Source organism: Epinephelus fuscoguttatus, linkage group LG23 (genome assembly GCF_011397635.1).
Source record: "Epinephelus fuscoguttatus linkage group LG23, E.fuscoguttatus.final_Chr_v1".
NCBI lineage: Eukaryota > Metazoa > Chordata > Actinopteri > Perciformes > Serranidae > Epinephelus > Epinephelus fuscoguttatus.
Genome location: NC_064774.1, coordinates 8,189,257 through 8,214,516, shown reverse-complemented (window position 1 = coordinate 8,214,516; position 25,260 = coordinate 8,189,257). Strand labels below are relative to the sequence as shown.

Genomic DNA, 25,260 nt, shown 5'->3' with positions numbered 1-25,260 from the left:
AAAATTCAGCCATTATCTACTCACCCATATGCCGAGGGAGGCTCTGGTGAAGTTTTAGAGTCCTCACAACACTTACGGAGATCCAACTGCACACCTAATGGCTGACGGCAACCCAGATTAAAACGTCCAAGAACACAGAATTGAAACCACAAAATATCTCCATACTGCTCGTCCGTAGTGATCCAAGTGTCCTGAAGCCCCGACATAAAAAGTTGTTTGGAAAAACATCATTTGATTTCTGTTTTTAGCCTCACTGTAGCCTGTAGCTCTGACTGCCCCTCTGTGGACACTTGGATCACTATGGACGAGCAGTATGGAGATATTTTGTGGTTTCAATTCCGTGTTCTTGGACGTTTTAATCTGGGTCACCGTCAGCCATTAGGTGGAGTTGTGTTGCTACCCCCTCTCCCCTTGGATCTCCGCAAGTGTTGTGAGGACTCTAAAACTTCACCTGAGCCTCCCTCGGCATATGGGTGAGTAGATAATGGCTGAATTTTCATTTTTGGGTGCACTATCCCTTTAAGTTTGGCAACAAAAGTATATGGTCAGGTTTAGAAAAAAACATTATGGATTGGCCTAAAATAAGTACGTTTGTTACTAATGCAATGTAATGTCACGTGACATACGTAGTTTTAAAACAACATGGCTGATGGACACTGACAGCGGTCTCCCAGGCGAAAGACCGCACTTTGAAACAGCCACCTCATGTGCCACTCGCCCTATCTGGACTTTCTTTCTCTTTATACATATATACCGCAGTATGGTGCGTCTCATATCGCTGCTAAAGGGTGACTCGGTGCCTCATCGTCTGATGCCAATGTCAGTCGTGGGAGGTGCTATGAGAGAGGATGCACAGGTGTATCCTTTGCAGAAGTCTTTTTGGCACCAGTGACGTGATCACGCAGAAAGCGTTTTAGTAGCTAGAGGTGGCTTTTTGTTGTTGCTTTAATGAGAATTAAGTTTTTTTGCTCGCGTTTTTTGCATTGCTATGTGCCTCGTGTTTCTGTGCTCTAGGTGCCTGGCGTTTTTGCTGGAGTGCTCTGGACTCCTCGAGTTGAAAAAGCTTTACTCAGAGTGTATAAACGCCCCGCGTTATCTCTTTTTTCATCATTATTTTTCCCATTGTCCTATAGGATGTTTTGAGAGGCGGGCCTTCTGTGGTGGTCAGGACAACAAGTTTATAGTTGGTAAACAATGGAGGAGAAACTGGTGGTAGCAGTTGCTGGATACCCCGAGTTATACGGCCCAATGATGACTGGCCCTGAGTCATCCTAAAATATGTCTGGGAACATCCATCATGGAGGAGAAGCTCCTGGGCCAACTGGTGGTACTCCCCTTGACCCACCCTCTTTTTAGGATCTCATGTACCCACACAGATCTCTGTTTATCTGCTGACAGCCTCTCACCCTCAACCACAGCTACAGCAAGTGCCCTCTGCCTCAACATTTTAGGAACTTGATACTGAATACTGTCAAATGACTAAAAAAGATAATTAAACTGTAGATAGATTACACAGGAGGGTTAGAAGAAGCGTTTTTTTTCTACTAGTGCTATTTAATTTTTAAAAAAGGCGGCGTAGCGTGCCCCACGTTTTGCAACCTGCAAAGCGCTTTTTGTGTGAATGGTGCCTAAAAGAGGCGGAAAAGAGTCATGAAGCACAGCTGATGATGCAGCTATGCCATACCTTATATACTGAGTTTAAATGTTGCCTCAACTCCTCTCTCCTGGGGTCGCTTCCTCAGCTCCTGGTGGGAGGGACTAAAACATGAGGAGGTGGCAAGGAAAGGAACTGAGGATGTACAAACTAAGAAATGAGAAAAGGTGATGGTATTTTGTTGTGACGTGACATGACAGGATGTGACCCTGTGGGACATTTTTTGATATGATGTGACGTGACGAGTTTTGCGACGGGGCATGATGGGAGTGTTTCTAAAGAGCAAAATGAGATCACATGCTGTTTTCAGTATGATACGAAAAGGGAGATAAAAGTATACAAAGCGAGGTAACTTCTCCTGGGGAAGGACAATAAAAAGACGTTTTCTCTTTTCCTCTGTAAACAGTTACAGTATATTGAATTACAGTGTATAATGAAGAACAGAGTCCTCATTTTTGTGTCTAGGTGAAAAAAGTTTGAATCTATCGATGTGTTCATGCGCAGTGTTCCAACTCTAGTTTTCATAAAGATATAAAAAAAAATGTCATTTAATGTCCAAAGTTTTCTACCAAGAGCAGCACTGATCACTGAGAGCAGTTGACGGCGTGCAGTCGGGGCTCTGCCCTCTGTGCTGACACTGGGATTGGTGTGTGTGTAGCGACCCCTACTGGTGAGAAAACAGCAAAGGCCCAGAGGCAGAGAGAGACACAAAGAAGAGACTGAGAGGGAAAAGTGATCAGATAGTGACTAATCGAGATAAATCCATCAGCCTGTTGAATCCAAGCATGCAGTCAATCACGCTCTTACACTGTTCATCACAGTACGTGATGTTTTCATGGAAAAGATTGCCTGTGTTTCAATCTGAGTAATGTGTTTGGGCTGGAAAGAGCAAATCCACCCATCATTTAACATGTTAAATGAGGATAGCCTTGAGTTTTCTGCAGCCCCATTTTCTGCTTTCAAAGCCTCAGAGTGAAACCACAATTATATGTGACACAGTTTAAAAAAAATAAGAAAGACCTCAGCGGAGTGAGAGGCCAAAAAGCTGGAAGGTAACAGGTGGTTTTCTTTGAGGCCTGAGACCTTCAGCGCCTGGAGGGGCTGCACCGCTGAAGCAGACCATTGACTGAAATGATGAGGGCCTTCAACTAACAATTTAGCACCTGGGCGTAGCTTCTACATGTACGTGCATGATGTGTATACCTGAATAAATGTGTCTCTGTTGTGTTCTGTGAAGGTTTGTGATGACGTGGAGGTTAAAAACGACTTTCTCAGTTTCCAAGATACACGTACACGGATATTTTTGAAAACGTCCTGGCCGCTCGCCACCACTTGAACACAGTTTCAGGTCACGATAACAGATTTTTCAAAACACCAGTTATTGTGTATCACTGTGGACGTGTCAAGCGGGGCATTTGGGAAACAATGACATCACCCACGTAATTCATGCATGTCTACTGTTGCTTTATGTAATGAGCATGTGCCAGAGGCAGCCCTTTTGTTTGTGTTTAATGACTACTAATGACACTTAAACTTAGTATTGCTACACTCCTTCACAGATAAACAGAAGCATCTGTTGAGTCCAGTGTTATTTGTTTAGTTGTTTGGTCCACCTCAGTGTCCGTGGTTTAAAGGGGGACCGCCCATGGTAACGACCGCTCAAAATTCCGAAGCTTCGTTAGTCTGAAAAATGCCCCACTGGACCAAAGACCCATTTGTCCGACAGCCTATTATCCCAAAAAGCTATGCCAATTGCTCTGGCGTACACACTCCCTGGACTTTGACAACTCAAAAAATGTTGACATTATATTTGTCAGCAACGCGGTGGTTAACATGTGGTTAGATTTAAGCTCAAAAACCTTTTGGTTACGGTTAGGAAAGGTTGGGTTTTGGTTTAAAACACCAACATTTGGTGGCAGAAAAGCCGAACAGGTTGATAAAACCCCAGGATCGGTGGCTCAAACGCCGCTGGGGAACTTAAACTAACTGCAGGGAGTGCTTATATTCAGAGAAACTTGACTTCAGAGCAATGGCCGTTTGTTTTTGGGATAACAGGCTTTTGGAGAAATGGGCTGTCGGCTTAATGGGCCATTTTGCAGACTAATGGGGCTTTGGGCCATGTGAACAATTGCATGGCACTGTTTAAAGCCCGCCAGATATTAAAGTTTTGGATCAGGACCGCTTAAACCAGAAGCGGTGGGTGTCATGTAACATTTGTTTGTTTTAGGTTTAGCACCCCCTGCTGACGATTTCTGGTATGACTTTAGAGTAAAGGCACTTAGAAAACTGCCTCTTCCTTGTTTTAATCGGTTAAAACAAACATGTGACCTGGGTCATAGTCCATTTCGGCCATCTTTGTTTTGAATGCATGCTGGGGAGCCTCTGTGGAGAATGGCCTTTAGAATCTACCTCCATCAGTTCGTGTAAAGCATCGTTTGTAAGTGAACTATTCATTTATATCACGTGACATTACTGATGTGATTATGTGATTATTTATATGTGGATGATTACCTTGCAATGCTTTGTGTATATTTCACTGTCATTACAGTTTCACAAGATCAGTCTGTACTGAGAAAAACATGATGTCTCAAGCCATGAAAGTTAAGAGAGGTCAACTTTACTTTTACCCCCCTGAGTCATCATTCAAGCCTCTTGGACTTAGTGTTTAGGTATCTGTCTATCAAACATACAGAAGGACAGAATAGGGGGGCAGTTCTGACAGTGGGATTGCCGTCGATAAGGAAAGAAAAGCTTTCACATGTCTAGAGCATCACTCGTATGTTTGTGTGAGCTCTGTCGTCCTTATATTGAAGGGAAATCAACGGTGATGAGATCTCCAGTGGGTGTTTTGAAAAAGATAATGTTAGCCAGTGCACTTTACCTTTTACCTTTGCAGCACACTGACTTTGTTACCTGACATGTTCAGAGTTATCACATCATGTCTGCGCGGGCGCTGGGTATGAGCTGAGATGGGAGATTGTATCTATAAATATGAATTCAAAGAGGTTTGTAGAGGTAAAAGGACAAGGAAAGGATAAATAGAAATATATTATCCCTTTCTTTTACATCGTTAAATCCATATTTCCAGGAATTGTGCGTAAGCTTCCAAATGAGATGTGGTAAAGTCCGGGTGCAGACTTTACTGGACTGGACTCTCTGGAAGTCTGCAGACTTGATGAGCTGTGGATTTGGACAACCCTCAGTGCTTGCAGACTTCCAGCAGAACATGGGGAAGTCCGGATGTTTGGTTTCAGCCACAGAGAGACAGAGAGTGAGAGAAAGAGAGCGCAGAGCAACGTTACGTACTTTCCAAAGACAGGGTCCAGTGTACAGGGGATGTAGTTTTCATGGTCGTTGATGGTCTTTTTCCCCAGAGTGATCTTTACATAGGGGTCACACTGAAATCACAAAGCAGGAGAGGAACTTTCTATTAACGGGGTTTGTTCTCCCATTCCCGTCTTTCAGTTCATTTCTTTCAGTTATCTATACCCATCCACCCACTTATTTTCATTTGAGCATCCTCAGGATTGTAAGGTATTAAATTTCACCAATTCAATCCGTCTCCCTCTCCCTTCGTACCTTCCCATTGGTGTCTTTGGGCTGCAGTCCTTGAGCCTGGATGATGTAGACTCGGACCAGACATTCCTCTATGCCGTTTGGAGGAAGTTTTCTGAATTGCCTGGGGGGAGGGGCGGCGGAGGGGTCTTCCGGCAGGGGGTAGATCTTGAACATACCCTGGTTAATGAGGGTAAGGGGGTTTGTGGGGATTCAAAGTAGAAAAGACACAGTTAAATAACATTAAGAGGGCAAATAAAACACTCAGATTTGTGACGTTATGTGATGTGAGGTTTGTTTGAGATACAGTAGAATTATAATTGAAACAGAGTCATTTAACTTTTAAGCAACTTCACCAGCTATATGTATTTACAACTTTGCTTAAAAAAATTAAATACCATCTGCCTTTGGTTGCGGATTTGTGGTGTGTTCATGTGACAAAAAGTGGCATGATATGACTTCAATGTGATAAAGGGGACAGACTAGAATGTACAGCTATTGAGCAGGACGTTAAGTAATGCCGAATAACAGAAAGCAACATGAAAGCACCCAACCAGGATGTTATCAGCCCATTAAATGGCCAATAGCTGTGGTTATCAGCCTCATAGAAATGGGTCAGTAGGGGCCTGCTACACCTACTAGTAGATTCAAAAGCCCATTCAGTGGCCTTTACCAGTTTGTCAGGTTTCACTTACTTCAGTTTAGGTGCCAAAACGACATGGCTAGGTTTAGAAAAAGATCATGGTTGGCCGTAAATATTGGTTACATGTCCTCTGGGTGAAAGGCCTATCTCCTTGGGAAAAGTTCTGTCTCCAAGGCAAAACTCCTGTCTCCTAAAGTCCTGTCTCTTGTGTAAAAGTCTTGTTTCCTGGTTAAAAGTTCTGCCTACTGTATGAAAGTGCTGTCTTCTGGATAAAAGTCCTGTCTCCCAGGTAAAAGCCCTGTCTCCTAGGTAAAAGTCTTATCTCATGGGAGAAAGTCCTGTCTCCATGCTGAATGTCCTGTCTCCTGGGTAAAAGTCCTTCTCCTGGGTGAAAATCCTGTTGCTTGGGTGAAAGCCCTATCTCCTTGGTGAAAGTTCTGTCTCCTGGGTGAAAGTCCTATCTCCTGGGTGAAAGTTCTGTCTCCTGGGTGAAAGTTCAGTCTCTTAATAGAGAAAGTCCCGTCTCCATGGTGAAAGTCCTATCTCCTTGGTGAAAGTCCTGTCTCCATGGTGAAAGTCTTGTCTCCTGGGTGAAAGTTCAGTCTCTAAATAGAGAAAGTCCTGTCTCCATGGTGAAAGTCTTGTCTCCTGGGTGAAAGTTCGGTCTCTTAATAGAGAAAGTCCTGTCTCTCGGGTGAAATTCTTGTCTCCTGGGTAAAGGTCCTGTCTCTCAGGTGAAAGTCCTATCTCCTGGGTTGAAGTCCTGTTCCTTGGGTCAAAGTCCTGTCTCCTTGGTGACAGTCTTGTTTCCTGGCTAAAAGATCTGCCTCCTTTATGAAAGTCCTGTCTCCATGGTGAAAGCCCTATCTCCCGGGTGGAAGTCCTGTCTCCTTGGTCAAAGTCTTGTCTCCTTGGTCAAAGTCTTGTCTCCTGGGTGGAAGTCCACTCTCCTGGGTGAAAGTCCTGTCTCCTTGGTCAAAGTCTTGTCTCCTGGGTGGAAGTCCACTCTCCTGGGTGAAAGTCCTGTCTCCTAGGTAAAAGTCTTTTGTTTGACCCATCTGCCACCTCTTCCACTCACCCTATAATGCGGACTTTCTTGCAGATGGGAGAAAGTCTAATGAATGTCTTTTCTGCCAGAAAGTTTAATTCCACAGCCTGATCATGACGTTCTCAACCTAAAAGCTGGTGTGGCAGGCCCCAACTGACCCATTCCTAAGACATTTATCATCACTGATAGCGGCCAGGTCAGCTGACAATAGACTGTGATGTAATGTTATTTACTGAAAAAAAAAAAAAAATAGAAAAATGCAGAATCAAACAAACTAAAAATGACCCATACATAACAGAAAAGAACAAACTTGAAGCTAACCCTTGAAGCTGGAGCTAATCTGAGCAGAATGTAACTGAACCAAAGTAAAGAAAGACAATGCGATGTAGCGAGGCATAGTGTAATGTTTGCATGCAGCAGAAGAGAACACAATTTTTACCTTGAACTCTCCCACCACTGAAGGATCTTCTCCTTCATCCTGAGTCTTTCCTCTGTACAGCTTGAAAGTCTGACAGAAATCTGAGAGACCATCGAAATCTTCCACCTTCTCTAACTCCCGGTCATACACCTGAGGAAGAGGAGAAGGGTTTATCAGATCGTGTTAGATTGTGTTTCGACGTGTTGATAGATTTGTGATGGAGAGAGAGACGGAGAGGGGGATGAAATGAGACTGCAAAAGAGGATAGAATGAAAGGCTGGAGAGAGACAGAGAGGGGGGAAGAGATAGAGAAAAGGAAAAAGACGTAAAAGGGAGGAAGATGAGAAAAAGGAAAAAGGAAAGAGTCATAACATGATTTATTGAGTGTACACATGTATGACCTTTTTACAGCAACATGGCATTCAGAATCTTTAAACAGAAACACACACACACTAACAGTGGTATTTGCGTCAGAACCATCTTTATTTTTAACAGTCTTTATCAGGTTGCCAACAGAACACACAGACATTATTCTACATGGCATCATAGTTGAGTATTGGCCCAGTGTAATTCCACTGGTATTGGATTCAAACTGGAGCCAAGAGGTACTCAACAGTATATTACACTCACACACTGCAGGGGCGCTGGCATGTGCACATATTGTATCTGGGCAGGGACGTCTATGTGTCAGAAGCACAAAAAGATTAATTTGTTTTCATTAGTGATGTTTGTCTACATCAGCCACACGCGCACATTCCCTCATTCTTTTCCTATCACGGAAGAACCACGACCAGTCCCTGAAACAACGAGCTGGAAACAGTGGTTCACTTCAGCACTGGACCAACACAACGAGAAGTGCTGGAGGTGACAAAACTACAACGCTGTTAAGGGTAGGACTGGTATGGAAGCCCATTTCCACCAGTGTGATGGAAAAAGACATTTCCCAGTGAGTCATGATAACTAAAAAATGTTCTTAAAATAGTGACCTTGTATCATTCTCAATATTTTCAAAATAGTAAGTCCATATTTTAAGATACTAACTCATCATGTCAAGAAATCTCTATTTTAAGATACTAACTTGTTTTTTGATAGAATTTCTCATTATTTGAGAAAGTTACTCATCATTTTGAGATGCTTAGTCCTTATTGTATGTCAAGACATCTAATCATTTTGAGATGGTAACTTATTATTTTAAGATACTAAATCATTTTTTAAGACACAAACATAGCATCTTCTCATTATTTGAGAAAACTCTAAGAAACTAAGCCATTATTTCGAGAAATCTCACTTTTCAGTCAAGTCACTCTCATTACTTATAGTAATCGTATCATTATTTGAGCGAGTTGCCAATAATTTGAATTTACTTAATAAATATTTCAAGAAATCTAAATATTTTGAGATACTTACTAATTATTTTGAGATATCTTATTTTTATGGTACCAACTCATTATTCTTGAAAGCTTGTCACTGAGATACAGAAAATCTCACTATTTTGAAATACTAACTCATCATTTCGATAAATCTTGAACTTATTTGGAGATACTAAGTCATTATCTTTAGAAATGGACTCATTATTTACAGAAATCTGATTATTTGAAATACTAAATCATATTAAGAAATTATCTCATTGTTTTGAGATACTAAGTCATTTTTTTTTTAGAGTTTCTCATAATTTGAGAAAGTTAATCATCATTTTGAGATACTGTAAAACTTCAATTAAAAGCTTAGTCATGATTAAATGCCCAGTCCCTTTTACTAGCCTGGTGCGGCTACACATTTTGACAAATATGCACCTGTCTCAGTTAGAGGCCTGGTCTGGTTGCCAAGCAGTTGATTTTAAATGGACTTTAGGATCCTCAGATGTAAAGAATCAAAAGGGTTTTTTTTAAACAAAAATTAATTCAAGTTGTGAGTATTGTTTTAACAGTTTGTGTCAGTATGCTGGGTGCCGTAAATCACTCCCTCTGTAAAGCTCTGTCTGTTGGAGCTAGATTAAAAATAACGATTCATAATGACCTAAATCCTAATTTTCATACAAGTAATGTTCACACTGGTTTAAACAAACAATTTGATTATATTTGCCGATCTTTGCTGAGCCACAGTTTTATGTAAAAGGAATTAAAAGTTATTAAATTATTAATTTAATGCTTAAATTATTTAAGCAAATAATAGCCCAGGCTATTATTTGAAGTTTTATGGTACTTAGTCAGTATTTCAAGACATCTTATCATTTTGAGTTGGTAACTAATTGTTTTCAGACAGAAACTTCTTATCTTGAGAAATCATCTCATTACTTCAAATGTAAAACTATTTAAAAAAAATCTCACTTTTTTGAGATACTAATTTATTACTCTGATAATTATTTTGAAGAAACACGGTTATTATTTAAAGAAATCTCATTATTTTGAGATACTTATTCATTATTTTGATTAACTTAGTCATTTCAAGAAATCTCATTTTGAGTCATTAAGTCACTAGGTCATTTTTTTGAGATACTAGGTCATCACGTTGAGAAATCTCATTATTTCGAGAAATCTCATTATTTTGAGATTTTGAAAGTTTATTATTTTTAAAAATCTGAGTCAGTGTTCGAGAAATCTCACTTCATTGATACTTCTTTAATATTCTGATATACTAAATTATTTTGAGAAATGTCATCACTTAACTAAGTCATTATTTTGAGACATCTCATTATTTTTAAATACTAACTCATTATTTTGAGTTATCTTAACATTATTTAACATTATTTGATTTTCTCACATTTTTAAGAAACGGAATCATTTTTTAAAGAAATGTCATTATACTAACAAACTAACTCATTTAAAATAAAATACTTGGTCATTTGTTTGAAACATGTCATTATTTGAGAAAGTTTCTGTTCTGTTGAGTTACTGAGTCATTATTTCCAGAAATGTCAGAAATGAGTGCTCATTTTATACCTTCATGTAAAGAAATAGAAGAAAGTTTGGTTTTATTCCAGAAACTTGTGAACAGCCAACATGAAATTGTCAGTGTACCTCGTGTATAGGCTGAGAAATGCCCTTTTTGGAAACACTTTTTTTTTTACACAACATATGCCTTTGTGGTGTTGAACAATGTTAAACAGCTATGGACTGAACATCAGTATAAATTTTTGTGTATTTAAACTCTGTCTTACACTGTCATATTTTTATTTTTAATTCTACTTTTTATGTTTGTAAATGAATAGTGTATGTGTACTTCTGTTTGCAGGCTCGCTTGCTTTGACTTGCCCCTTGAGGGATGAATAAAGTATTTTCAATTGAATTGAAAACATAATTTTGCAGTGCCGTTAAAAAATAGAGCTGTCATTTCTTATTTGATGTACAATTTGTGGTTTTTGTAAGTTATGTACATACCAGGGATACTGGCCTCTCCTCCCCCATCTACTGTAACGTCTTTGTAATTAAACAAAGGCAACAAAGAGGTTAGTTAGGAATGAGAGGAGGAGGACGATGGGAGGAACGAAGGGTATATGGGCTATGATTTGGGTGGAGATGGGGTGAAAGAGTTGGAAAAGCAGGGTGAGGGTGGAGGGGGAGGGGGGAGAACCAGCGAGAGTGATGAGGGGGGATGATGTAAACGAAAGAGAGGTCTGGAAACAGCGGTTCATTTCACTACTTGAGCACCAAACCCAGTACCAGGGGAGAGGGGAGACGGAAAGAGAGGGGAGAGGGTTTAGACAAAGCACGAGGGGTTGTAGGGTTGATATTAACTGACATCCTCTTTCTTACAGTATAAATACATCCATCCTATAAAACACAGTCCCATTTATGGATTAGAAAAGAGGGAAACTGACTTTATTTGCAGTTCCAGGTGTCCTATCAACAGTTTTACAGACATCGTTTTTATAATGGAAGTCTACGGAAAGTCAATTAGGATCCTTTTCTGTGATTGACACACAAATTCCCTGGTTTAAAACACATCATACAATGGGCGATAGTCAATGTTACGACCCCACAGATAGTATCCACCTTATTCCTATAAAAATGACTGTGGTAAAACTTCCGATATGGTAAGTCTCAGTACCTAATCTTACTACTACTTTATATTACTAATATCACTGAGATCTGCTGCTAAATCTGGCGTTTTGTTTTACCAAGTAGAAATTCAATACATTAGCAATTATAAAAATGTGTAAAGTGCATTGTTGGTAAAAAATTCTCAGTCATCCAGGTCATGGTAATCCTATGTACCATATCAGAGGCAGCAGGACTTGCTTGAGTTTCCTGAAGACATTCCACCTCTCATTAAAGAGGTTTCCTCAGTTGGATGAGAGGTGAAACGTCTTCAAGAGACTCAAGTTGCCTACAATATAGCACTTAGGATGTAAAGTGTGTTGTTAAGGCACACGTACAGAGTATTAACTGGTAAACATCATGTTTATTTATTTAAGATGGAGCTAAAATTAATTCAGAATTACGCTAAATGTTTGTTGAATATGTTAACATTTGTTTATGAGCTGTAAGAAATCATAAAGTATCTTTTAAAAGGTATAGACATTTGCTGTAAGCTAGCTTGGGCTCTGTGAAATTGAACAATATGCTACTGTAGCAAGGCAAGCTAATCGCTATCACACTTGGTTAAAAAGGAAAAGCAGCGCATTGAGACGGCAGTCAGAGATGACAGAGGTAATAGCGCGTCATCCCGTCTGAGGTGTAACAGGTGCTGTGTTCATGTTCATTTCCAAATCGCTCTAGAAAAGACGATTAGCGCACTGTGACCACTGGAAAAAGCTAGTAAAGTTGCACCCATAATTCACACAAGGTATCATGGGGGCTGAGAATAAGGTGAATAAAGAGCATGAAATTATGCGTTGGGAGGAGGTCAGGTAGTGGCTGGGTCAAATAAACATGGGACTTTCACCCAGGAGACTGCTGTTTGTGTCCTTTGTGAAACTGAAAGTCAACCTTGACTTAATTTAACTTTACGTAATTACATTACATTCATCTTACAAAATACTTACACCCTGTGTGTGACAAAAGTCAATTTCAGCAAAACCACGATCTTCTTCGAGTATTTTGTCCCCTGAAGTAGTTTTGGTACATAAACCTAAGAAACTGTGACCGTTTTACAATGTTAATCACATGTTTAAAACCGCAACCATTCCAGCACATGATTACACATTAAGTGCTCCAACCACGCAATGTGGTGTTGAGAGGTTGTGGTTATTTCATGTATTTCTCTGAGATCAGGCTGTTTTCCATAGACCACCATTATAATGCTAATGTCTGAAGAGCTGTTGACAGGACACCTGGAACTGCAAACAAGGTCAATTATCACTTTCATCCTTAAAGAGTTTAAATCTGTAGAACTTTCCCACAGTCTAGAAAAGTGGAACATGGAAGCCTCCCAGGGTGGGAACGCCCTTCTGTGCGGAGTTTGCATGTTCTCCCCATGTCAGCGTGGGTTATCTCTGAGTGCTCCAGCTTCCTCCCACAGTCCAAAGACATGCAGGTTAATTGGTGACTCTAAATTGGCCAGAGGTGTGAATGTGAGTGTGAGTGGTTGTCTGTCCCTATGTGTCAGCCCTGTGATAGTCTGGGTGTACCCCACCTCTTGCCTTGTGATAGGTCTGGTAGACTCCAGCCCTCTGCGACCCCCAGCAGGATAAGCGGTTACAGAAAATGAGTGAAAGAATGAATAATTACATTGGTCTGTTGTTGCTCTATCAGCCGGCTGCAGTTGAGATGAGACCGGCCAGTTCACACCGCTGCAACTTTTCTCTGCAACGGTCTTAAACTTTTTTGCCCAGTTGCAAATCTTTATTCTGAATGAGGCTTAAAGCTCACACACTGTACACAAATTCATACAAAAACTCGAGTATGAAAAGGGTAACTTGGCATTTTTAAAGGGGGTTATTAGTTCTCTCAGTTTGGATCAGCTGCACTGACTCCTGAAATGAACTTCATGCTTGTGCCCACAATCTCTATTGTATAATACATCTTCCCTCCTGAGAGTCAGAAACTTTAAAATCAACAGAAATGTACCTATTGGTGAAAAAGAAACAACATTTTACAAAAACAATGTTATCCTGCTTGATATTTGATTTTTGCATGAGTAGTGTGGAGCGTCAACTGACCCAGTAGCACCTGTATCTGAATCTGAATGTATCAACGGACCGATGAAGTGATCTTGGGGTAGTGATGTAGGAAACAGGACAGTGCACTTCAAGATATCTCCCAGTTTGCAGGATTACATTAAAAAAATAATAGATGTAGGTGTTGTAATGTTACACATAGTGGTACCAAAATGATGTATCACAAAATAATCAAACCTAACAGTCGAGCCGTAGCTGATGAAACCATGATTTTTAGTTACCTCTGGTACCTTATTTTGTGCTCATCAGGTCTTTTCTTTTGCTTCAAGTTTCAAGAAAGTTAATCATAGAAAATAGCTTACTCACCCTCACTATTCCCATTTAAAGACCGATCACACAACAGAAAGCAACAGAGGTGATTACTTTGGAATATATGATTTGTGTAAAGGTGAAGCTGAGGTTGAGGAGGCTTAGAGGTGTGAGAGCCTTACAGAAAGATGGGATGATGCAAATGAAAGACAAGTCTGGAAACACTGGCTCACTGGAATACAACAAATCCCCATCCTCCTGCACCAAACCCAGTTCCAGGGGAGTAAGTTAAGGGAGGGAGAGAGGGGAAGGAGGGAGGAGGAGGTGAAAAGGCACAGAGAGAGGTGAACCAAGTCATAACAAGGATGGAAACAGCGGCGTCTTTGTGACAGAAGAAAAACAAACCAATTCTACTGTCAAGGAAGAAAGGGGAGAGAGGAAGGAGACCGGAGGAAGGAAAGAAGAGGAGAGGTGAGGAGGGGGGGTGAGAGCGTGGAAGGAGAGAGGGGTGAGCCAAGGACAGAGAGCTTCTGACTTTACTGAAGGCAGAGACAGGAGATTGAAAAGGACAGAGGAAGAGATGAGGTGAACTTGAGCAGGTTGAGGCAAGAGGACAGGAAAAAGAAAATTGGGTTTCAGGTGGTTTGATGTACCCTCTGGCAGCCATATTTGTTCATGAACTCAATTCCGGAAAAGTAGTTTTCTGACATATCTGATTATATTAAAAAAAGGTTTAATCAATTTTATGTTTAGATCATTTTTGAAAGCAGTTGCAGCAGCTGTGACGCACTAATTCGTAGGGGTGTAAATCACCAGTTTCATCCCGATATGATGTTATATTGATATCTTTGGAAAACATCATATGTCATAAAAGAAGGGGAGACATTTGGTCAGATAGTGAACTGGTGACACTAATCTTGGGTGTCCCTCTCGAAACTGTTTTGCTTGTATAGATCTTGTGCTGCCAGAGGGAAGATGTGTGTCAAGCATTCATGTTTTCACATGTATGTAGGAAGAATGTGACTGATGCGTAGAGGTGTATAGCCATTGGGTGGCATTTCTAGTTGCCCGCTGTTAAAGTGTTTTTGTCTGAAGGTAGTTTTTCCTTGTCCACTGTAAGGGTCCAAGGACAGAGGGTGTCTCTATGTTGTACTCACTGTAAAGCTTCCTATGGCAAATCGTGATTTGTGATATTGGGCTATACACCGATCAGCCAAGACATTAAAACCACTGGCGGGTTAAGTGAAAAACATTGATCATATTGTTACAGTGCAATATTCCACTGGGAGACCTTGGGTTCTGACATTCATGCGCTCCACCCACTCGAACAGCGTTGCAGAACAAGTAAGCCCCCTTTGGCATTGGCACCTGTCGATGGCGTCGCCCCCCCCCCCCCAGCAGGACAATACACCACGCCACACCACAAAAACTGCTCAGGCATGACCCGAGGAACGGGACAAAGAGCTCAAGGCATCAACCTGGCCTTCAAATACCCCAGATCCCAACCTGAGGGACATGCTGGTACCCCAGAGGTACCCCCAATCCACGGTGGGTCCTCCTTGGACCGGACTCGGCTTTCACCTGTCAAGGCGTGAACACAGGACCTCTGGAGGGTGTCCTGTAAGGCCCGTTTCCACTGAAGAAGTTCCTGGTACTGTTTGGGGGGCAGGAACTACTACAGGAACGTCCTCTCGTTCGGCCCTCTCAACTGTCGTGTCTCCACTGAGAGAGCGGAGTACGAGGAAGGTTCCTGTAAAGTTACGGGCTGCCTCTGGATGTGATGTAATGGTTGCGCGACCATTTTGACCGGGGCAACATAGGGACATCGTTAGCTGATAGCGGTGTCTGTAATAACTCACTAAATGGCCCGTGAAAAAAATATTTTTCCAGCCGATGTCTTAGTTACAACATGATTGAGCTAACTGGAGTAGTTTCATGTCATATCCGACAACGGGAGGCTTTTAACAGATGACGTCCTGATGTTAGCTTTGCTGCTGCTGTTAGCTGTCCCTGTCAGCTGATGCTTTCTAGACATCATGATTTCCCAAAACTGAATAAATACCACACATAGCAACACAAAACTGCTTTGCTAGCTCAATCATGTTGTAACTAAGATATCCGCTGGAAAAAATATTTTTTTCACAGGCCATTTAGTGAGGTTTTTTTTTTGACATGGCAGCTAAAGCTACATGAACGAGCTAATCCTCGTCTGCTGAGTTTTAAAAATGCCGGCTATTTTGTCGCTTTCTGTTGACATTACATCCCTCCTTGAGTATATCCAATCAGCACCAAGTAAACCCCAAACCCCAGCCAGGAGTCTTTCGGGGCCGTTCTGAGTACCTACTCCAAGGCAGGGACTTGTTTAGCCCCCATAAAAGTTCAGGAACTCTGTCCCTTGGGGGTGGTTCCTGCGGTGGAGACACACACCAACGGCCCCGGCCCTGTAAAATTACCCCCGAAGTTCCTGCGGTGGAAACGGGCCTATATTGTCTGGCACCAACGCGTTGGCTTCAGATCTTTTGAGTCCTATGGGTTGTGAGATGGGGCAACAGCACGTCCCACAGATGTTTGATCAGACTGGGATTTGGTGAATTTGGAGGCCGGGCCAATGCCTTGAGGTCTCTGTCACGTTCCTTGGGCCATTCCTGAGTAGTTTTTGTGGAGTGGCATGGCGCATTGTCCTGCTGGGGGGGGCACTGCTACTGGGGAGTGCCGTTGCCATAAGGGAGGGTATCAGGGCTGCACTGGTGTTTAGGTGGGTAAAGCGTGTCTGGTGGCAACCACATGAATGTCAGCACCCAAGGTTTCCCAACAGAACATTGCACTGTCACAAGATTATCACTGTTGTTCACGTCACCTGTCAGTGGTTTTAATGTTTTAGCTAATCAATGTATAATTAAAACGGAATTGAACTGAAAAAATGTCAGTACACAAGAGAAAACTGTTTGTTTTTCTTCAGCAAAAAGACAAAGAACTTACGTTGAAATGAGCTCTATTCACTTGGACCAGAGTCAATACTATAATGAAGTGACTTTTTATTTAATTTATCCACTCAGAAAGTTGATTTAGTGGATTAAATAATCCTTAAAGATCAGTTTTCAAAAATGTCTACTTCATCTTTCAATTTGCTTTTACTTAGATTGTTACACTAATCATCATCTATGCTGGAGGGACCCTTGGGCTTTTTCATGGATGTCTCATTTGCCAAACTGGTCATAATATATTTAGCCATTTCCATAGCTCATTTTCTTGCAGACCTCCATGATGGCGCCAGACGAAAATGCTAAATTGATGATGCAACTGCAAAGCCTCTGCAGTGGCGGGGGAGGAGATGGAAAAAGAAACAGAAAGGTGACAGAAAAGAAGGCGACAGCGGCAGAGCCGAGAGGAAAGGTGAGGATTTTAAGAAAAGAGAGAGTTTACCTCGGGTCAAAGCGAGGCTGGAAACTGTGCCTCAGCTGACAGTAGCAACCCAGAGACCATGGAAGGGGCAGAGGGAACAGAGGAGGGCGAAGAGAAAGGAGGTGGCAGCCCGGGGTGAGAGGAAGGTAAAGGAGGTTGGAAAGGTTGGAAACAGTGGCTCATTTCCCTGTGACAGTAGCAGATCTGACTAAATGGGGTTGTCAAAGGAAAGAAAGGAACAGGAGACGGGAAGAGAGAGGAGGAAGGGGGGGGGGGGGTAAATAAAAAAAAGAGCAGCTGGCACAGAGTAGGTGGAGGGGAGAAGTGAAAGTGAGGCAAAGCGACGATGGAACCAGCAGCTCATTGGTCATTTTGCTACTTTCCATCCAACTGTCAAGTGAATTTTGAGCGAAGTTTTGAAACGTCGCAAAAAACTCAAAGGCGACTTAGATGTGTTTCCATCAGCAGGGGTGAAACCATTTAATAAGCTTCCTGAATGAAAAAATACGCCCACTTGAAAAATGGAAAGAGCCTTTCAAGGGTCAACGACTGTTGGGCAAGCTGTTATTGTTCTCCATTGTGCCGTTTAGTTTCAGCCTTATTTTAATGTTTTCATCTGAAGAAGACGACAAAGAAATGGGCTCCTACATGAGAGCATGTATGGCATGGCTTTTCTGGAACATTTCTGCTTGTTAGAAGGTAATTTTTTTTAACATGTTTGCATGAGATTGATCAATATGTTGGTTTTTTTCCACTGATGATCCCAAAATTGATCGGAAAAGCTTTTATGGCGCAATTAAAGGAGCAGTGTGTAGGATTTTCAAGCAGTTGAAACTTCTCCCGTGTGCCCAGAGTGAACTCCCGATTCCTTCAGTGTTTGTTGTTCAGGAGGTTTTTATCGTGAGCCATATTAATGTCTCCTCCTGAATAAAGCAATTTAACATGACAAATCGGTGTTTCTCTAATGCTGTTTGGCATGTCGGAGAAGGACCGTTAGCCCAGCACCTGCTAATGTGCGCTCACTTTTTGTCTCTGACAACTTAAGATCCAGTCGTTGTACCATGAGCCTAATTATTCACAGAGGTCTCTTCATCTCCAAAACAATCAGACCAGGTGATTTAAATTAATGAAAACACTTGACAAAGCAGTTTCACGTTTAAATAAATCTATTTTTCTAACGCTGCTCGACGTGGACGTTGGAAGACGCTGAGCTCGTTGACGTGCTCAGTGTCTTCCTGGAGAAGATGGTATATGATGCCGTCACCTAACTACACCAAGCATGCTCAGAGGAAGACCGTCAGTGCTACTCAAAGTCAAGGATGCTTCCTTGGTAGGACAGGTCCTTCCAAGTTGGGCCCAACAGAAGCTAGGCAAGACTCCTTTGGGCATTGGGTGAACACACACTGGAACAGGCTAGCAAGTACCCAGGTGGGCGTCACCGAAGAGGAACCACCTTCAATGCCAGCAAATCGTGCATAAAAAAATATGGATACTTCATGCTCACTGATGATACACACATGCATCCTTGAAAATTCTCTGAAGGACGGACTCCATCCTTGGTAGAAGTCGAATGATCCTTGACATTGGAACAGTCCTTCGGTGGCGATTGATGAAGTAGCCTGCTTGAAATTCAGCCATTTAAGGATCCTTCCCGGACTCTGAGAAGCACCACATGACGGTCATGGATGTGGATGGGCGTGGATTAATAGACCCATTCATAATTAAAATACTAAAATCTGTTCTGCACAATGCATTGTCTTGGCAATGTATCTTATAGTTCACACAATATTAGGCTCTTTAATATGGCATTAATACCTTTTTTTTTTTTTTGACATTTCCCACCAGGTATTGGCCGTTGATGTTGTCATCTGAATGGAGCGTGAGATGGATTGGCAGTTTGGTGCGGCATCTGCAGTGATGCGGGTGCTGTGTTGAGCTGAGCAGGAAGGTCTACGTCCCAACTCTCACCTATGGTCATGAGCTTTGGGAAGTGACTGAAAGAATGAGGTCGTGGATACAAGCTAACATTTCTGTCCTGTCTTGTCGTCGAAAATGACACATACATTTCATCATATTTTTTATAATCAACATCTACTTTTAAAAGTTGATATAGGAGGCGGAAATGAGTTTCGTCTGTGGGGTGGCTGAGCTCAACCTTAGAGACAGGGTGAGGAGTTCGGACATCTGGAGGGAGCTCGGAGTAGAGCCGCTGCTCCTTCACGTCAAAAAGGGTCGGTTGAGGTGGTTTGGGCATCTGATCAGGATGCCTCCTGGAAGCCTCCCGCTGGTAGGAGGCCACGGGGCAGACCCAGAACACACTGGAAGGATTATATATCTCATCTGGCCTGGGAATGCCTTGGAGTCCCCCAGGAGGAGCTGGAAATTGTTGCTGGGGAGAGGGATGTCTGGGGTGCATTGCTTGGCCTGCTGCCCGCGACCCTGGGTAAGTGAATGAAAATGGATGGATGGATGTTTTCATCTGCTAGACAACTACACGATACCCGCAAAAAGCTGGCATATGGTGGCTAACGTTAACCCTGGGACAAGTTTTTTTTTTGGCTTTTTGGCCTTTATTGGACAGGACAGATAAAGCGTGAAAGGGGGAGTGAGAAAGGGCTGCTGCAGCAAGGACATGCCTTTGTACATGGGACACCCGCTCTACTCACTGAGCTCCTGGGCACCCCATGATCCTTATTTTCAGGGCATTATGCACAAAGAACACAAACTTATTATATTTTATTCCATTTATATCAATATATCCTCCTAAATCTTACACACTGGACCTTTGAGTCATCAAAATATTATTTTCAAGCTCTTGTTCAGCCTTTGGATTACATGTATGCATGTAGGAAACTAATATTGCAGCTGCAAAAGCTCTATGAAGTGAAGAGAAAGGACATAAAAGAAATACAAGAGGACAGAGTTAAAGCTGCTGCACTGATGTGAAATGGCTTTCAAGGGAGAGGTTAGAGGTCTCATTTAACAGCAATAAAAAAGGCCAAATTCTGACATGATTAGTCATTTGTTTGGGCATCAGACAAGAAGACTGACGTGTGCTCTGAGTCCCGGTGGAAGGAAAGGTCGGCGTTTGGGCCGAGAGAATCGGGATAAGGGTTGAACAGAGCGTGGGCGATGGCAGAGGGGCTCCGGGGACGGCGGGTGAACCGTGGCAGACTCAGAAAGAAAACGAGACCAAAGACGACGGCTGACGTGATCCCTCATTTTCGGGCTCGCCAGCATCGGAGCGCGGCCTTTTCCCCCGATTCCGTCCCACTGCGGCGCTCCCTGAGAGAATTCAGCACGGGTGAGTCATCGCACTTGTTCGGAAAATGGCCGGAATGTCACGGCGCCGCGCTGCGAGGACAGGGCATGAGAAGAGAGGGGGAGGAGGGGAGGGATGGAGGGATGGACTGATGGAGGGAGCTGGCAGGATGGCAAAAATGTGATTTAAATGGTGAAGTTTGAAGCAAAGCATTTAAAGAACATGGAACAAAGGGCTGCACTGTCTCCATCTTCTTCGTGTTCTCCTCAGTCGCTCTTCATCTGTCTTTCTTTTCCTTCATGCTGCCTTTATCTTTACCCTCTTCATCTTCTGTCAGTGTTTGTTCTGCTTTTTTCTCTGATGTTTTCTCACCAAACAGACACATGGATATGACACGGAAGTTTGTCGTTGTTGTTCCTCATTATTCTTTCCCTGAACAATTATCAATCAAACTAAAATATAATGACAGTGTGCTTTGTCAGAAAACTGTTGCACAACAATGAAGACAAAAGAAAACAGATCAATGTCAATTAATCAACAAATAACCATGAAAGTAATAAACATAACAAATGTAAACCAGAATGACTCAACAGTTGTTTTTGTGCCATTAATTACACAGAAGTAATGTGTGAGAAATGTTTCACATCCCAAGAAGGAAACCTCCCTGTTACCTCAGAGAGCATAATTTATTAGGATTTTAATGAGGTAGTGGATAGTTGGCTCCTGAACGGTGTTGCCATTCAACATTCTGGGACACACAGGTCACAGATTACACAACTATACCTGCAAGTGGTAATGCTGTGTAGTCTGGGGTATAGCGTTATCACTGGTGGGCCACATTTGAGATGTCACCAGCACTTTTACAAAAAAACAGACTGTGATCAAAATAAAATGCAAAGCAAAAGTATGCAGCTGCACAACGTGTAAATGAAGAATGATATGAAAGAAATAGCGGGGCTGTACGTTAACTTTTTGCACACAGCACTGGAGCTACAGAGGTTTAAAGGTTTGCAGCACAGGACACTAACATGAGTATAAAAGTGTCAAGTAGGTTTGACAATTAAAAATTTTGTGGCTGGAGTTAAAAAGCTGTTTTTCATGGCCTTTTAAAAAATGAATCTAGTGCCATATCTAATGCTATAAAGTGGGGATTTTATGCGGGGATGCGCAAGCTCTGGCTCGGAATGACGTCACCAGAGCAGCTTCACTTCTGTACAGTGGAGGTACGTGACGCAATCTCTTCATACAGTCTATAGCAAAGACACATAGGCATAAAAAGCCTCACAGTGGCAACATGTTAAGTGAAGCTTCTATTTTCCGACTCTCTTACCTTCAGTGTGTCGTAGCCTCTCTCCAGGTACGTCCCGTACTTGTTTTTCTCTCCGGTCGAGGCGTAGAACTTACTCCACCAGTCCATGAACTCCTCTTCCTGTTGGTCAAGTGTTCAGAGGTTAATCAATGTACAAGAGGTGCTGAATCTCAATGGAGCTTGTTAATGAAGATATTATTCTTATATTTGTGATGAAAATAACTAAAATGAAATGTTGTTTAGAAGCCAGTCACTATGAATTCTCAAATTCAGCACATCACCTGTGACATAATTTAATTTTTGCAGTGGATAAAGCTCCACATCTTCTTTATTTTCATATAAACTGAGAAAAAATAACTTCAAAGTTTATGTTCTCTGTCACCAAAACATCGGTGGCTCCTGAAATTGACCCTACGTCATTAAATTTGCTGAACATCTTGACTCCTGTAATGACCTCTGTCCTCCAAAACTGATGGTACGCCCTGCAGCGAGGTCTGTTTGCTGTCTGTGGAGCAGCGCACCGACGGGCTCAGAAAAATAACCCGCTTTTCATGATTTTTCCAATGATCGCATGGCAGCGTTACGTTGGCCAAGTCACGTCAACACAAGCAAAAACTGCCTCTGGTGGCTCCGTGGCATTAAGGTCATGGTATATGGGTGTTCTGAGGCAATGGAAACGGGCACCATCAGGATGAGAGCAGGCACAAAGTGGACAAAACCAACACGGACATCAGAGGAAGCATGTTACGGCCAGAAAAACAAAAATATGTATGTTTATGTATGAATGAAAGGAATCGCTCAGCAGCTTTTCCATCTGTTAATATTCTGCAGGCACACAGACATTGTCTTTTCCACTTCTTATATCCTTACTAAACTGGGGCAGATGGGATAAAAACATCCTCGACAGATGATCATGCCTGGACTGAATTTATCTGAATCTGTCGACTGTGTTTAAACGAAGCTGTTTTGTCAGACTGTTGCACGTCGGTCAACGTGCAACAGTCAGAGCACGACGGTCAACACAACTGACTAAACGCACTGACCTCAACTTGTCTGGGGACCGTGGCTTTGATGTCTGCCCTCCTTAGGATTGGGAATTTAGTCACAATAACTCCCAAGTTTTGGACAGGATGGCCAGAGTCGAGTGCCAAGTCAAGACAAACAAGTCCCAAGTCCAATGATTCATATCATGCAATTCTCTTCATTAGGCTTCTTCTAAGTGAAATCACACGTCATTGGTGATAAAGTTTTTCTCTAACTTAAAACTTTCAGACTCACCCACACCTCTGTAGTTACAGCTTTGTTACAGAGCGTTACTCTGAAAATGTAATACATTACTTGTCACTCTTTGAAAAGTAGTAATCTCCCCAAAATTCAGATGTGTCGACCTGTGTCTCACCTTTGGTGTGGTGTATTTCCTGGAGCTTAAAGTTGCTGTGGTGTCGGTCATACTAGCCGAGATGATTCAGATCGGAGGTTTGATGACGTGTTTTTGGCAGTTGAATAAGTTTTAGCACCTCGACCTGCAGCACATGCTCTTATCAAAAGGAAAGTAATTGGAATACTTCGCTGCTATGGTAAGTCTCTCTATCCTCCAAACTAGCGTGCCGCTTTGTGACGTGCCTGCGATTACGAAAATTAGTCTGTGATGATTGTAATGAGTTGTTTGGTTGTGGGGTAACTGTGATATTATTACTGAAATTTCATCAGTAATCAGTTACATTACTTGTTACTGGAAAAAAAGTAATATTATACAATAACACGTTACTGCCCAATACTGTTTGTAACAATGCTAATAACTAAAAAACCAGCCTTGGGACCAGGGGCGCAACGGTACGAGATTTTCACTGTACGATAACCGTCTCAGAAAATAATGCGGTTTCACGTTATCACAGAATGACCCTTAAATGACTGACAAAGAAGGGTTATTTTGTGGAATGAACAAATATTTTATTACGTTAACTGAACCTTGAAACCATTTTGTCTGTTTGGAAGTGTAAAAAAAATCTTTCCTTTGAAAATAATGGGGAGAAAAATATATAATAAATAAAGGGGAGATGCTTTGTCTAGTTGGATTTTTTTCCAGTATTGTAGACAAGCAGATGTGCACGCTATGATAAGCGTCAACTTTTAAATCATGGTATACCTTAAAACTGGTATATCGCTACAACCCTACGTAGAACTTGGGATGGGTATCGTTAAGATTTTATCGATACTACTGCTCTTATCGATACTCGATATCAGTAAATTCAGAACAGGATTATTGAATATTTTGAATATAAGTAATTGTTGCCTCTAGAGCAGCAACAGTATTTTTTGCAACCGCAAAGTCACTATATGAATAATATTCCTGACATCACAACACTAAGTGAAGTTTCAATCATCACTTATGAGCCACTCTCAGTGTGTGGTGGTGTATTTATCTGCAGAGACTCTGCCCATCTCATTTTCAGTGTTTGGAAGTTTCTGGGCATGCACCCCCACAGCGCTCAGGTGAGCTCAGGGCTTTATAAAAAGGTGGCAACCAGGTGCCAGACTGTAAGCAGCAGGCATTCAAGAGAGACATAAAAAAAAAAATGCAAATACAGCGAAGCGAAACGTCAAATCAGAATGAATCTGGGGTTGGCTTTTGCTTTCAGTGGCTACGGTTACATGATGGCTTCTCATTCAGAATGAAGTAAATCTGAATGAAATCATTCGGAATTAAAGTCTTTCCAGGTAGTTTACATGAGAAATATTAATTCCGAATGAGGGTTTACACGGGAGATCAGTTTAATCGCCTTTATTCAGGTCCTCACAAGGTTTGGGGCAGGGAAGGTTTCTGATTGGATAGGGGGCGGGGCGGATGTTACATGTTTACGTTTACCAGAAGAAAACACTGTAGTCCTCGCTCCGGATAACAAGATGCTTGACGACGTCGTTCTTAGTGACTTTTTCGGGCTTGTTTTGCTTATATTCTTGAAGCAGCAGTACGACAACAACCTTGTTCTGCTAATGCTTCGTCTGTTGAGGAGGAGAAGGGAGGCAGAAGGTCGAAGAAAGGAGATAGAAGACCGCTTTGGCTTTGGCGATGCGCTATATATGCGCGCTATATACGTCATCGCGCCAGAAGGGCAAGGAAACAAGCATGCGCAGAAAGACCGGAATGAACTTAAAGAGGAACAAGTGTATACATGCACACAAAATTCTTTCATTCGGAATTAGAAACGGAATATTCCAGCCTCTAACATCGGATTGAATATTCAATCGCATTGGCCATTTTCATTCCGAATTAGGTGTTTACAAGATCACTTTTAATAGGAGAGAACTTTCATTCTGTATGAAAAGGGAATTAAACTGTGCATGTAAACCCACTCACTTTCACTTTATGAATAGTAGTCCACAATCCTGCATGGAATACCTTTAATAAATAAATACAAATTCATAACTTGTGTAAATTTATTACATTATTACTCTTGCTAAAATGGTATTACATTTGAGGAATTTAGAAAGTTTAGCACTTGGGACTTGACCTGAGACTTGCCTGTTCTGACTTGGGACTTGAGTGCAAAGACTTGAGACTTAATTGTGACTTGCAAAACAATGACTTGGTCTCACCTCTG

General features: G+C 41.9%; 1 protein-coding gene across 6 annotated transcripts in view; it reads right to left on the bottom strand.

The window, feature by feature from the left end:
- Positions 1 to 25,260, bottom strand: part of dysf (dysferlin, limb girdle muscular dystrophy 2B (autosomal recessive)) — a 147,164-nt gene that overhangs the window by 28,321 nt on the left and 93,583 nt on the right. For all 6 annotated transcript variants that reach the window (XM_049569378.1, XM_049569374.1, XM_049569377.1 and 3 more), the window contains 4 exons: positions 21,680 to 21,778; positions 7,340 to 7,468; positions 5,234 to 5,389; positions 4,961 to 5,052 (listed from right to left, as the gene is read on the bottom strand). In XM_049569378.1, the coding sequence (XP_049425335.1) occupies positions 4,961 to 5,052; positions 5,234 to 5,389; positions 7,340 to 7,468; positions 21,680 to 21,778 (476 nt within the window). The remainder of the gene's footprint in view (positions 1 to 4,960; positions 5,053 to 5,233; positions 5,390 to 7,339; positions 7,469 to 21,679; positions 21,779 to 25,260) is intronic.